The sequence below is a fragment of the Bombina bombina genome, chromosome 9, assembly GCF_027579735.1.
Source record: "Bombina bombina isolate aBomBom1 chromosome 9, aBomBom1.pri, whole genome shotgun sequence".
NCBI classification, from domain to species: Eukaryota; Metazoa; Chordata; class Amphibia; order Anura; family Bombinatoridae; genus Bombina; species Bombina bombina.
This window is the reverse complement of record NC_069507.1, coordinates 121,859,316-121,872,920: the sequence shown is the minus strand read 5'-3', so window position 1 is coordinate 121,872,920 and position 13,605 is coordinate 121,859,316. Positions and strand designations below refer to the sequence as shown.

At 38.8% G+C, this 13,605-nt stretch overlaps 1 protein-coding gene across 1 annotated transcript in view; it reads left to right on the top strand.

Annotated features, from left to right (window-relative positions):
• The window catches only part of MED19 (mediator complex subunit 19), a 360,600-nt gene that overhangs the window by 223,887 nt on the left and 123,108 nt on the right, over positions 1-13,605 (top strand). The window contains exons 3-4 of the mRNA XM_053692338.1: positions 7,359-7,492; positions 7,592-7,685. Of these exons, the coding sequence (XP_053548313.1) occupies positions 7,359-7,492; positions 7,592-7,685 (228 nt within the window). The remainder of the gene's footprint in view (positions 1-7,358; positions 7,493-7,591; positions 7,686-13,605) is intronic.

Sequence of the window (13,605 nt, the reverse complement as noted above, 5' to 3'; positions counted from 1 at the left end):
ATATACATACACACAGAGAAAGTCCAGCACTCACAAGCTCTCAGCTAAGATTTAAAAGCAAAAATGGAAAGGTTAGTTACCGCATTTGGCCAAATTGGACAAGCCCAGGTACCACATCAAGGTCCTTTCCAATACCTGGGACCCTAAAACAGCCACACAATGCAAGCTCTCAAATCCAAACAAACATAATTTTTTACTATTGTGCTTATCATTCAAACACTGTGTACTTTTCAAGCATAGAGAGAGACTGATACATTTATTTCACATACAATTATTAACTATTTGTGTGATACCATTTTTTACTATTGCTCTTATCATATTACAGTGTGCTCTTTATGTATATAATTATTCATTTATTGATTATATTCTTTTGTACTAAAGTCTTTAGATCTTTATTCAGCGCTATCTCGCCCCTTTCCCTCCTGCTTTGTGTTTCTCCTCCTCTTGCCTCCCAGTGAGGTTCAGAGGAGGGGTCACTTTATTTGAGATTATAGCAGCTGTTTGAGGGCCTTACTCTTTGGTATCATATGAAGTGAGATCTGCAGCGCAAACTTTTGTGCAGCTTGCCTTCTTCCTTTTTTGGGGGTAGTTTGTCATTCTATACTTTTGTATGTATGCTGGATAATGGAAGTAAATTGGAAAGTCTTAAAACTGCATGTTCTTTCTGAATCATAAAAGTTTATTTCTTTCATGTAATTGGCAAGAGTCCATGAGCTAGTGACATATGGGATATACAATCCTACCAGGAGGGGCAAAGTTTCCCAAACCTCAAAATTCCTATAAATACACCCCTCACCACACCCACAATTCAGTTTTACAAACTTTGCCTCCTATGGAGGTGGTGAAGTAAGTTTGTGCTAAGATTTCTACGTTGATATGCGCTTCTCAGCATTGTTGAAGCCCGATTCCTCTCAGAGTACAGCGAATGTCAGAGGGACGTGAAGGGAGTATCACCTATTGAATATGATGATTTCTCTAACGGGGGTCTTTTTCATGGGTTCTCTGTTATCGGTCGTAGAGATTCATCTCCTACCTCCCTTTTCAGATCGACGATATACTCTCAAATTTACCATTAACTCTACTAAGAACTGTTTTAGTACTGGTTTGGCTATCTGCTATATGTGGATGGGTGTCTTTTGGTAAGTATGTTTTCATTTACTTAAGACACTCTCAGCTATGGTTTGGCACTTTATGCAAATTATAAGTACAATACATATATTTAGAACTTTATATATTTGCTATGAGTCAGGTTCATGTATTTCCTTCTGCAGACTGTCAGTTTCATATTTGGGAATATAAACACTTTAAGAAATGTATTTCTTACCTTTAGTCTTTTTCAATTTGACTACTTTTTGCATTTGCGGGTATTAGGCCCGCGGGTGCGTCAAATGTTAGACTTTATTGCGTCATTTTTGGCGCAAACTTTTTTGGTGCGTGAAATTACGTTTTTGACGCAACTTCGTCATTTCCGGCGTCATACGTGACGTCGAGACCTTTCACACGGCGGCGTCATTAGTGACGCAAGTGTGTCATTTCCGGTCATTTTTGGCGCCAAAAAAGTTTACGTTATGTTGTGCGTCATACTTGGCGCCAATTTTTTCTTCATTATTTCAATACCCCATTGTTGTTTGCCTCCTGCTTTCTTTTCTATCAAGAGGCCTATGCTTTTGCATTTTTTCCCATTCCTGAAACTGTCATTTAAGGAAATAGATAAATTTGCTTTATATGTTGTTTTTTCTCTTACATTGAGCAAGATGTCCCAATCTGATCCTGCCTCTGAAGTTTCTGCTGGAACATTGCTGCCTGACATGGGTTCTACAAAAGCTAAGTGCATTTGTTGTAAAATTGTAGAAATTATTCCACCGAATGTCATTTGTAATAGTTGTCCTGATAAACTTTTACATGCAGATAGTGTTTCTATCAGTAATAGTACATTGCCAGTTGCAGTTCCTTCAACTTCCAATGTGCATGATATACCTGTAAATTTTAAAGAATTTGTTTCTGATTCTATTATGAAGGCTTTGTCTGCATTTCCACCTTCTAATAAACGTAAAAGGTCTTTTAAAACTTCTCATTTAGCTGATGAAATTTAAAATCACCAACAACATAATAAGTCATCCTCTTCTGATGAGGATCTATCTGAAACAGAAGATCCTTCCTCAGATATTGACACTGACAAATCTACTTATTTATTTAAAATAGAGTATATGCGTTCTTTATTAAAAGAAGTGTTAATTACTTTGGATATTGAGGTAACCAGTCCAATTGACGTTCAGTCTAATAAACGTTTAAATACTGTTTTTAAACCTCCTGTGGTTTCCCCAGGTGTTTTTCCCATTCCTGAGGCTATTTCTGATATGATTTCTAGGGAATGGAATAAGCCAGGTACTTCCTGTATTCCTTCTTCAAGGTTTAAGAGATTGTATCCTTTACCAGCAAAATCTATAGAGTTTTGGGAAAAGGTCCCCAAAGTTGATGGGGCTATTTTTACTCTTGCTAAACGTACCACTATTCCTATGGAAGATAGCACTTCCTTTAGGGATACTTTAGATAGGAAACTTGAATCTTATCTAAGGAAGGCCTATTTATATTCAGGTCATCTTCTCAGACCTGCTATTTCTTTGGGTGATGTTGCGGCTGCATCAACTTTCTGGTTGGAAAATTTAGCGCAACATGAATTGGATTTTGACATATCTAGCATTGTTCGCTTACTGCAACATGCTAATCATTTTATTTGTGATGCAATTTTTGATATAATCAAAATTGATGTTAGATCCATGTCTTTAGCTGTATTAGCTAGAAGAGCTTTATGGCTTAAATCTTGGAATGCTGATATGTCATCTAAATCTAGATTACTATCTCTTTCTTTCCAAGGTAATAACTTATTTGGTTCTCAGTTGGATTTTATTATTTCAACTATCACTGGAGGAAAATGATTTTTTTTGCCTCAGGATAAAAAACCTAAGGGTAAATCTAAGGCTTCTCACCGTTTTCGTTCCTTACGTCAGAATAAGGAACAAAAACTCAATCCTCCTCCCAAGGAATATGCTTCCAGTTGGAAGCCTTCCTCAAATTGGAATAAATCCAAGCCATTTAGGAAACCAAAATCTGCCCCTAAGTCCGCATGAAGGTGCTGCCCTCATTCCAGCTCAGCTGGTAGGGGGCAGATTAAGGTTTTTCAAGGGTTGTTGGGTAAAATCTGTCCAAAATCATTGGATTCAGAGCATTGTCTCTCAAGGGTATCGAATAGGATTCAAAGTAAGACCTCCTGTGAGAAGATTTTTTTCTCTCACGCATCCCTGTAAATCCAGTAAAAGCTCAGGCTTTTCTGAAGTGTGTTTCAGACCTGGAGTCTTCAGGGGTAATCATGCCAGTTCCTCTTCAGGAACAAGGTTTGGGGTTTTATTCAAACCTATTCATTGTACCAAAGAAAGAAAATTTGTTCAGACCAGTTCTGGATCTGAAAATTTTGAATCGTTATGTAAGAGTACCAACTTTCAAGATGGTGACTATAAGGACTATTCTGCCTTTTGTTCAGCAAGGACATTATATGTCCACAATAGACTTGCAGGATGCATACCTTCATATTCCGATTCATCCAGAACACTTTCAGTTTCTGAGATTCTCTTTTCTAGACAAGCACTACCAATTTGTTGCTCTTCCATTTGGCCTAGCAACAGCTCCAATAATCTTTTCAAAGGTTCTGGGTGCCCTACTATCTGTAATCAGAGAACAGGGTATTGCGGTGTCTCCTTATTTGGACGATATCTTGGTACTAGCTCAGTCTTTACATACTGCAGAATCTCACACGAATCAACTAGTGCTGTTTCTTCGGAAACATGGTTGGAGGATCAATTTACCAAAAAGTTTCTTGATTCATCAGACAAGGGTCACCTTTTTAGGCTTCCAGATAGATTCAGTGTCCATGACTCTGTCTCTAACAGACAAGAGACGTTTAAAATTGGTTGCAGCCTGCCCGCACCTTCAGTCTCAGTCATTCCCTTCAGTGGCTATGTGCATAGAAGTTTTAGGTCTCATGACTGCAGCATCGGACGCAATCCCCTTTGCTCGTTTTCACATGAGACCTCTACAGCTTTGCATGCTGAATCAATGGTGCAGGGATTATACAAAGATATCACAATTAATATACTTGAATCCCAATGTACGACACTCTCTGACATGGTCTATAGATCACCATCGTTTGGTTCAAGGGGCTTCTTTTGTTCGCCCAACCTGGACTGTGATCACAACAGATGCAAGTCTTTCAGGTTGGGGAGCTGTTTGGGGATCTCTGACAGAACAAGGGGTTTGGAAATCTCAAGAGGCGAGATTACCAATAAATATTTTAGAACTCCGTGCAATTCTCAGGGCTCTTCAGTTCTGGCCTCTACTAAAGAGAGAACCGTTCATTTGTTTTCAGACAGACAATATCACAACTGTGGCTTATGTCAATCATCAGGGTGGGACTCACAGTACCCAAGCTATGAAAGAAGTATCTCGGATACTTGCCTGGGCGGAATCCAGCTCCTGTCTAATATCTGCGGTGCATATCCCAGGCGTAGACAATTGGGAGGCGGATTATCTCAGCCGCCAGACTTTACATCCAGGGGAGTGGTCTCTCCATCCAGATGTGTTTTCTCAGATTGTTCAGATGTGGGGACTTCCAGAGATAGATCTCATGGCCTCTCATCTAAACAAGAAACTTCCCAGATACCTGTCCAGGTCCAGGGATGTTCAGGCGGAAGCAGTGGATGCGCTGACACTTCCTTGGTGTTATCAACCTGCTTACATCTTTCCGCCTCTAGTTCTCCTTCCAAGAGTGATCTCCAAAATCATCATGGAACAGTCTTTTGTGTTGCTGGTGGCTCCAGCATGGCCACACAGGTTTTGGTATGCGGATCTGGTTCGGATGTCCAGTTGCCCGCCTTGGCCACTTCCGTTACGGCCGGACCTACTATCTCAAGGCCCGTTTTTCCATCAGGATCTCAAATCATTAAATTTGAAGATATGGAAATTGAACGCTTAGTTCTAAGTCATAGAGTTTTCTCTGACTCAGTGATTAATACTATGTTACAAGCTCGGAAATCTGTTTCTAGAAAGATTTATTATAGAGTTTGGAAGACTTACATTTCATTGTGTTCTCATAAATTCTCCTGGCATTCTTTTAGAATTCCTAGAATTTTACAGTTTCTTCAGGATGGTTCTGATAAGGGTTTGTCTGCAAGTTCCTTGAAAGGACAAATCTCCGCTCTTTCTGTTTTATTTCACAGAAAGATTGCTATTCTTCCTGATATTCACTGTTTTGTACAGGCTTTAGTTCATATTAAGCCTGTCATTAAATCAATTTCTCCTCCTTGGAGTCTTAATTTGGTTCTGAAGGCTTTACAGGCTCCTCCATTTGAGCCTATGCATTCTTTGGACATTAAACTACTTTCCTGGAAAGTGTTGTTCCTTTTGGCTATTTCTTCTGCTAGAAGAGTTTCTGAGCTATCTGCTCTTTCTTGTGAGTCTCCTTTTCTGATTTTTCATCAGGATAAGGCAGTTTTGCGGACTTCTTTTCAATTTTTACCTAAGGTTGTGAATTCTAACAACATTAATAGGGAAATTGTTGTTCCTTCCTTGTGTCCTAATCCTAAGAATTCTTTGGAGAGATCCTTACATTCTTTGATGTGGTAAGAGCTTTGAAATATTATGTGGAAGCTACTAAAATTTTCAGGAAGACTTCCAGTTTATTTGTTTTATTTTCTGGTCCTAGGAAAGGTCAGAAAGCTTCTGCTATTTCCTTGGCTTCTTGGTTGAAACTTTTGATTCATCAAGCTTATTTGGAGTCGGGTCAAACCCCGCCTCAGAGAATTACAGCTCATTCTACTAGATCAGTCTCCACTTCGTGGGCTTTTAAGAATGAAGCTTCAGTTGATCAGATTTGCAAAGCAGCAACTTGGTCCTCTTTGCATACATTTACTAAATTCTACCATTTTGATGTATTTGCTTCTTCGGAAGCAGTTTTCGGTAGAAAAGTCCTTCAGGCAGCTGTTTCAGTTTGATTCTTCTGCTTTTGATTTAAGTTTTTTTCTTTCAAAAGTGAAAATAACTTATTTTTTGGGTTGTGGATTATTTTTTCAGCGGAATATGGCTGTTTTTATTTTATTCCCTCCCTCTCTAGTGACTCTTGAGTGGAAGACTCCACATCTTGGGTATTGATATCCCATATGTCACTAGCTCATGGACTCTTGCCAATTACATGAAAGAAAACATAATTTATGTAAGAACTTACCTGATAAATTTGTTTCTTTCATATTGGCAAGAGTCCATGAGGCCCACCCTTTTTATGGTGGTTATGATTTTTTGTATAAAGCACAATTATTTCCAAATTTCCTTTGTTGATGCTTTCTTCTCCTTTCTTTATCACCCCACTGCTTGGCTATTCGTTAAACTGAATTGTGGGTATGGTGAGGGGTGTATTTATAGGCATTTTGAGGTTTGGGAAACTTTGCCCCTCCTGGTAGGATTGTATATCTCATATGTCACTAGCTCATGGACTCTTGCCAATATGAAAGAAATTAATTTATCAGGTAAGTTCTTGCATAAATTATGTTTTTGACTTGAGTGTCCCTTTAATACTGGTGAGGGGGTCAATATATTCAAGCCTGGGGATCTTAAAGGGACATTACACACTTTGAGATAGTAATATAAAATAAGTAATGGAAGTACAGAACACTGTTATATTCCACACAGCCATTGGCTGCACACTCTCTAGTGACCTATTTATAACTGTCCTTAATTGGACACAGCAGAGAAGGTGCCCTGAGTTACAACATGGTAGCTCCCATTGTTTTATAGACACTAAAATTTTATACTCATTTTCTCAATATTTAAAAAATACATTCTCAGACTAATCTTTTCTTTGAATGAATCATTCTATCTAGCATTTATTTAGTGTTTAATGTCCCTTTAACCCCTTAAGGACCAGCGACGTACCCTGTATGTCACTGACCTTTTTTGGGGACTTGATTGTTTTATAGCGCGGTCTCGCCACCAGCGTTGAGACTGCTCTATTTCACAAAGCCTGCTGGAGGGAGGGCATTAATAGTGTGTTCTTGCTAGACTTGTGCTATTATGTCCTGAAAAAAACTTAACGACCAGTGACATACAGGGTACATTGTGGTCATTAAGGGGTTAAATTTATACTGTTTAGTAGATTTTTACTGGTTTTGAGAAACATTTATTTACATATGTAAGCAAAGGTGTTTTTTTTTTTTGTTTGTTTTTTATCATTTTTTTTTAATTTCTTCTAAAGCTGAATATACAATTTATAGCTGTATAACATTAAAATATATATATTCTATGCCTGTATCTAGGTATGATTGATACTCCGGGTGCTCAAGACAATAGCAGTCTACGATCTCTTATTGAGAAACCTCCAATATGTGGTAACTCCTTCACCCCACTTACTGGAGCCCTGCTTACTGGATTCAGACTGCATGCCGGACCGGTGAGAGTTATTACTTGTCTGGGAAGGACTCCAACGTATTAAATGGGTCATATTTCTTGTTTCCTAAAGAAGTATAGCATTCTCTCTTTTTTTTTCTAGCTCCCAGAACAATGTCGTTTAATGCATATTCAGCCACCAAAGAAGAAAAGTAAAAAACACAGACAGAACAGAACTCAGGAGCCAGCCCCTCCAGGTTGGAAATCTATTTTGTCTCTTGTCTTGTAACTCTTGCTTGAGGCTCTATCATGCTCACCTTTTGATTCTTACAGGTGGTGAGAGTCCATGATCCATTACTCCTAGGAATTACTCTTCTCTACCACTAGGAGGAGACAGATTCTCAATCCTCAGGAGCCTTATAAAACACCTCACACATACCCCAGTCTTTACTTTGCCTCTGCTGGAGGTGGTTGAAGAATGAAGATGTGCATTTGGTTCTTCAGAGGGAGGGGTTTTCTTTTTATATTGAGTCCCGGTTTCCCCTCGGGCTTCAATACTTGTCAGTGGGATGTTTATGGGTTATGGTTTGTGATTCTATTTTTACCTCATAGAAACCTTCCGTAATTGATCTCAGGGACTTGTCTTTTTCCTCCCTTTATGGATCTACAATATACTCCTTTTCCTTAAACTCTCCAGAACTGGTTTGGCTATCTGCTGCTTATTGATAAGTATTGTTTATTAACATTTAGACACTAAATAGTTATTTTATTTAGTACATTTGCTAATATATATCACCCTGAGGCAGAAACCTTTTACATTATTCCCCTTGCTGTTTTACACTCATCCGCTTTTTGCGTCCCTTTTAGTCTTATTATAGTTACTTTCGTACTTTGGCTGGTTTACGCACGTCAGGTTAGCGCACTTAATCCCTTATACCTGTCAGTTTTTTTTCGTGTGCGTGTTTCTTCATACTGATGAGCGTTATCTGACCATCGGATGTGATGTTAATGTCTCCTGCTTTTGTGTTGCAGTTCGGCTTAGCGCACATTGTACCTGGCGTTATCACAATGTTATCTGTATGGCACACATGAAACAACGCCCTCTAGCTGTGAAAACTGCCAAATGCATTGAAACAAGGGGCGGCCTCAAGGGCTTAGAAATTAGCATATGAGCCTACCTGGGGGGTGGAGCCTGGCCATGCAGGCAAACGGCCGTATAGTCAGATAGCTCCATTACAACCAAGGACCTAAACCTATCATAGACGACAGTGGCACCCTAGGTTCCGACCTACCATCTTTCTGAAGGCAGCAGTGACAGGATGCGGTGAGGGAGGAGGCTGCAACCATTTATTCCGCTTTGTGCAGAGTGGTTGTTCCTGCCACAGAGTTAGTCGCTGCCATCTTGCTTCCCAGTCAGGCCGACACACGCAGATACTAAAACGCTGCACCCGACTTCAGTATCTGGCACGGAGTGAAAGGGATGTGAAGACGCACCTCACTCTTCAACAGAGCGCTATCTGGTTGACGGTCACGGCTTATGAAAAGCCACCAAAGGTAAAATGCTTCAAGGATTACTTTCTGTTATAATTTTTAAGCTAAACAACTAACATATTAAAGTTAATAAACATTAATTAAAACCTACTGACCTATATTTTCTCCAAAACGAAGTTTCATAACGTTCTAAAAGTTATATCTTTTATTCGCCGATGATGTCACGTTATCCTGCCCACTATTTTCAGCACTGCGTGTTCAAAATACTTAAACCAATAACTTTGTGTTTAAAGCGCCATTTTGAAACCTAGGTATTGTAAACGGATTGGTACAGAGCAAAGGATACCCACAGAGTGGGTTTGGAAAACAATTAAATTTGCAGACAAGATTTCTGATATACGGTAGAGATATGTTAATGAAATGCTATTGATAAAAAGCGTATTTTGGGTAGTTAGTAACAGGCATAGAAAATATTTACTTACAGTGGCCCTTTCAGCGAGTTGTAACTAATGAGGACCCAGACCATAATGTACGTTTAAGCCTAACTTCATAAGGACACAAAAACATAAGATGTCATAAGGGGCTTAATGTAAGCTATAGACAAGGAACCGGCTATCTGCTATAAATAAAACCTCCTGTAAACAGCAGTTTATTCAATAATAAAGATTATATGTGTGATCTGTTCTCCAGGAGATAAAGTTACCCTGCTACAAAGCTGCGTGGTCTCACCACATTCCTATCTCTTGTTTAATCCACAAGCAAGCAATAACACAGCCTTTTAACACACAACGTCATACATCTATGCTCTGCACACACAAAAAAAAAGGTTCTTATTGCGGGGTATACTGGTATCAAAAACTCTAATATTAAGCTCTGGTTCAGATTATCATATCTACAAGCAGTGCCTGAACCTCAAAGAAGTTTAGACAGTATCCTTTTGGTTATAATAATCTCAACAACCATACTTTGCTGCGATGGCTGCAAGGAAAAACCTTAAGGGGGACAAGCATCCTAAAACGAAGATTGCCACATCAGGTTCAGTTAGTTCATTTTTCCTACCTACAGAAAACCAACATAGCGCTGTCTTTAATACTGCAGAAATAGCACTACAAGTCACACCACTTTCAATGGATTATATGACTCAACTAAAACAAGATATTTCTAAACTCCCTACTAAAGAGGACTTTGAATCTCTCAAACAACTAATTACATCTGAAATATCCTCTATGAGAAAGGAAGTCACAGATCTGGATTACAGGTTTGAGGAAATAGAGAATACTCAGGATACTTTCAACAATATTCAACAAAGGTTTTTTTTTGGTTAAGCACACCACAAAAGGACTGTTTAATCTTAGCACACATATTGTGGGAGTGCTAACGAAGTGACCAAAACAATTACAAGACAACAAAAAGTATCCGTGCACATCCAACCACTTAAGTCCACTCTTTCATGGCATATTTGTATATGCTTCTGTCTGTCAAATATACTTACATAGCTTCTAATAAGATTGGGATCAACATCTCGCAATAATATTGGCTTATATTTGAGCTGCAAAAACAAATATACTTCTATCTGCTAAATATACTTACATAATTAAAATAAAATTGGGATTAACATCTCGCAATAATATTGACTTATATTTATGCTGCAAAAAATTGCCTGTTAAATATGCCTTTAAATTTAAATAAAAATTTCTGTCTGCTAAATATACTTACATAATTAAAATAAAATTGGGATTAACATCTCACAATAATATTGACTTATATTTATGCTGCAAAAAATTGCCTATTTAAATTTAAATGAAATAGGGATCTTACTCACACAATATGATCATATTCTGCTAAGCCAACTTTCAACAATATGATGGGCTCTATTTCTACACAAGCTATCGTACAGGAATTAAAACTGGACCTCCTACAAGAAAAATTTGAAGATTTGGAAAACTGAACAGAAGAAGCAATCTCCGTTTCCGTGGTATCCTGGAACATGTTAAATCTACAGATCTACAATCCTACCTCCAGGGATTATTCCTACACCTCAAAGAGGACCCACAATCCCCTCCAGTGGAAATAGAAAGAGCTCATAGAGCCCTTAGGCCTCCTCCTAATGCCCCCCACGGGACGTTATTATAAAATTCCTACGATTCTCAGACAGAGAAGAGGTCTGGCAGAAAGCAAGAAAGTCTTATTTAATCTTGTATCTGACCACTCAATTCAAATTTATCCAGCTCTGTGTCCCAGCACTATCCAGAAAATGAGAGAAACAAGATTCCTCACTTCCACCCTACAGGATAAACAAATTAAGTACAGATGGGGTTTCCCCTTTAGCCTGATAATATCACATGGGGGATCCACCCTCATGTATAAGGGCCCACAGGACTTGGACAAAATATTGAATAGTTTGGGTATCCCACTGAAACTTCCAAATCCACCCTCCAATATACATGAAAACCCAGACTTAAGTAAAAGTATCCAAGCCCGAGACCCCCCTGGCAAAGAGTGCAACCACAAAAAAGGACAGAAACAACTCTTCTCTACCCCCCTCCAAGGACAATACCTGAACCTGACACTAGTAGATGGGGTTGGACTCCTCAGTATGTAATATTTAAAGGCTGTTTCTCTCTATAGCTATAGTTGTTCATGTCTACTAGGACATATTTTCACACCTAGCTTCCTCTAAACTGGACTGATTTATGCCTAAATATATCCTAGTCCACTTAGATTAAAAAATAAAAATCATACACACTTAGTAATATATTTACTCTCCTGAGATAGGGGTTTTGTTTGCGCCCCGTGATTTGCCTACTTTCTAAGTTATATATACCCTGAAGAAATTGTATTTTACATATTATACCACTGAATTATTTGTTATTTACCAGAGGTCCTGGTAGTTGTTGGACTCCTCACTTGGAAGATGTTTGTCTCATACCTTATAATGTTTTTCTTCCAAGATAAGTTATTTGTTTGTTTTTACTGTTTTTCTGTTTGCAATGCTATGACGGTTCTATGCGCACAAGAAATGTATTTATGCCTGATCCACACCAGCTCAGCACTCACAACTCTGGATATTTTAGAAAGTAACCTCCTTCAATCGTCACTCTTAGCACCAATACCTCCACCCCGATATTTTTTCGCCTTACCTCTTCCCAATGCCTACACAAGATAAAAGGAAATTGAATTTCCTCTCGGTCAATGCCAAGGGTCTGAATAACTCCCACAAAAGGAATGTTGCTCTTAGGGACATTACTCATAAAAAAGGAGACATTGTCTTCATACAAGAATCACACTTTATTAAGGGAAGAGAACCTAAGACTTTCTTATACATATTTGGACTAGCTTTTTACGCCTCAAACACGGCAAAAACAAATGGTGTTGGGATACTTTTCAAGAACAATGTTCCCTTTCAAGCATACAAAACATACAAAGATAGGGATGGAAGATACCTCATATTAGTGGGGAAATTATTCAACACAACTGTAACACTGGTTTGTACTTACACACCCAACACTAACCAAGACAATTTTTTTCTGTCCTTAACAGAAAAGATTTTAGAAGTCACGAAGGGTCTACTGATTATGGGAGGGGATTTTAACTTCACCATAGACCCTTTAATAGATAATTCCAATAATACTTCCTTGACTCCCCATAGGGTAATCAGCAGAATAAAGCGACTCCTGAGGGACATCGCAGTCCATGATGCTTGGCTGATTTCCCACCCAGAGTCTAGGGAGTTCACATTGTTTTCTCATCCACACTCGCGATTTTCTCGGATAGACTACTTTTTCCTCGATGTCAATGCTCTAGCCCTACTACCTCACTCCTCAATCCAACAGACTACCTGGACTGATCACTCGATGGTTTCATGCATAATTCAATGGCCTTCTGCATCTCCCTCTTCGTACATCTGCAGATTAAACAAAAGCTTACTGACACATTCCTCATATGGTTAAAAACTGGAGAAATCTTTATGTGAATTTTTTCGCATTTAATATAGATTTAGTTACAAATTTTCATACGATATGGGATGCGCACAAGAGTGCGTTGTGGGGGGAGCTGATGAACCTACACTCACATTGTGTTAAACAACAAAGACTAGCCTTACATAACGCACTTAACAAAGTATCAGACCTAGAAATAAGATCCCGTCAAAAACCCACAGACAGCACTCTAGCCTCCGACCTCCAAACAGCAAAAAAAAACAGTCAATCAACTACTAGACACAGAATGTAAAACCCTGGCTAATAAACTCCGGCAAACCTATTACGAGGGACATAATAAATGCAGCAAGATCTTTGCCCGCAAATTAAAATGAAAAACAAACAGATCATATATTTTATCTATTAAATCATCTCTCAACACTACACACAGTGATACCTCCACCATAGCAGAAGCATTCCGGGCATATTACCAATCCCTTTACAACCTCCCACACTTCCTAAATTCCAGTATAACACGCTCTCCCAGCCTAGACCACCCGATCTGCCAATACCTCTCATACATTGACATTCCAGTGTTATCCCATGATCAAAGGACCGCTCTAGACAGACCCTTTTCCTTAGAGAAAATGAAAAAAAACTATTAAAGAATTACCCCGCGATAAGGCCCCAGGCCCAGACAGATTTACAAATTTTTAATGCAAACATTACAGCAACATTCTTTCTGTCCACCTTCTCACCCTTTTCAATT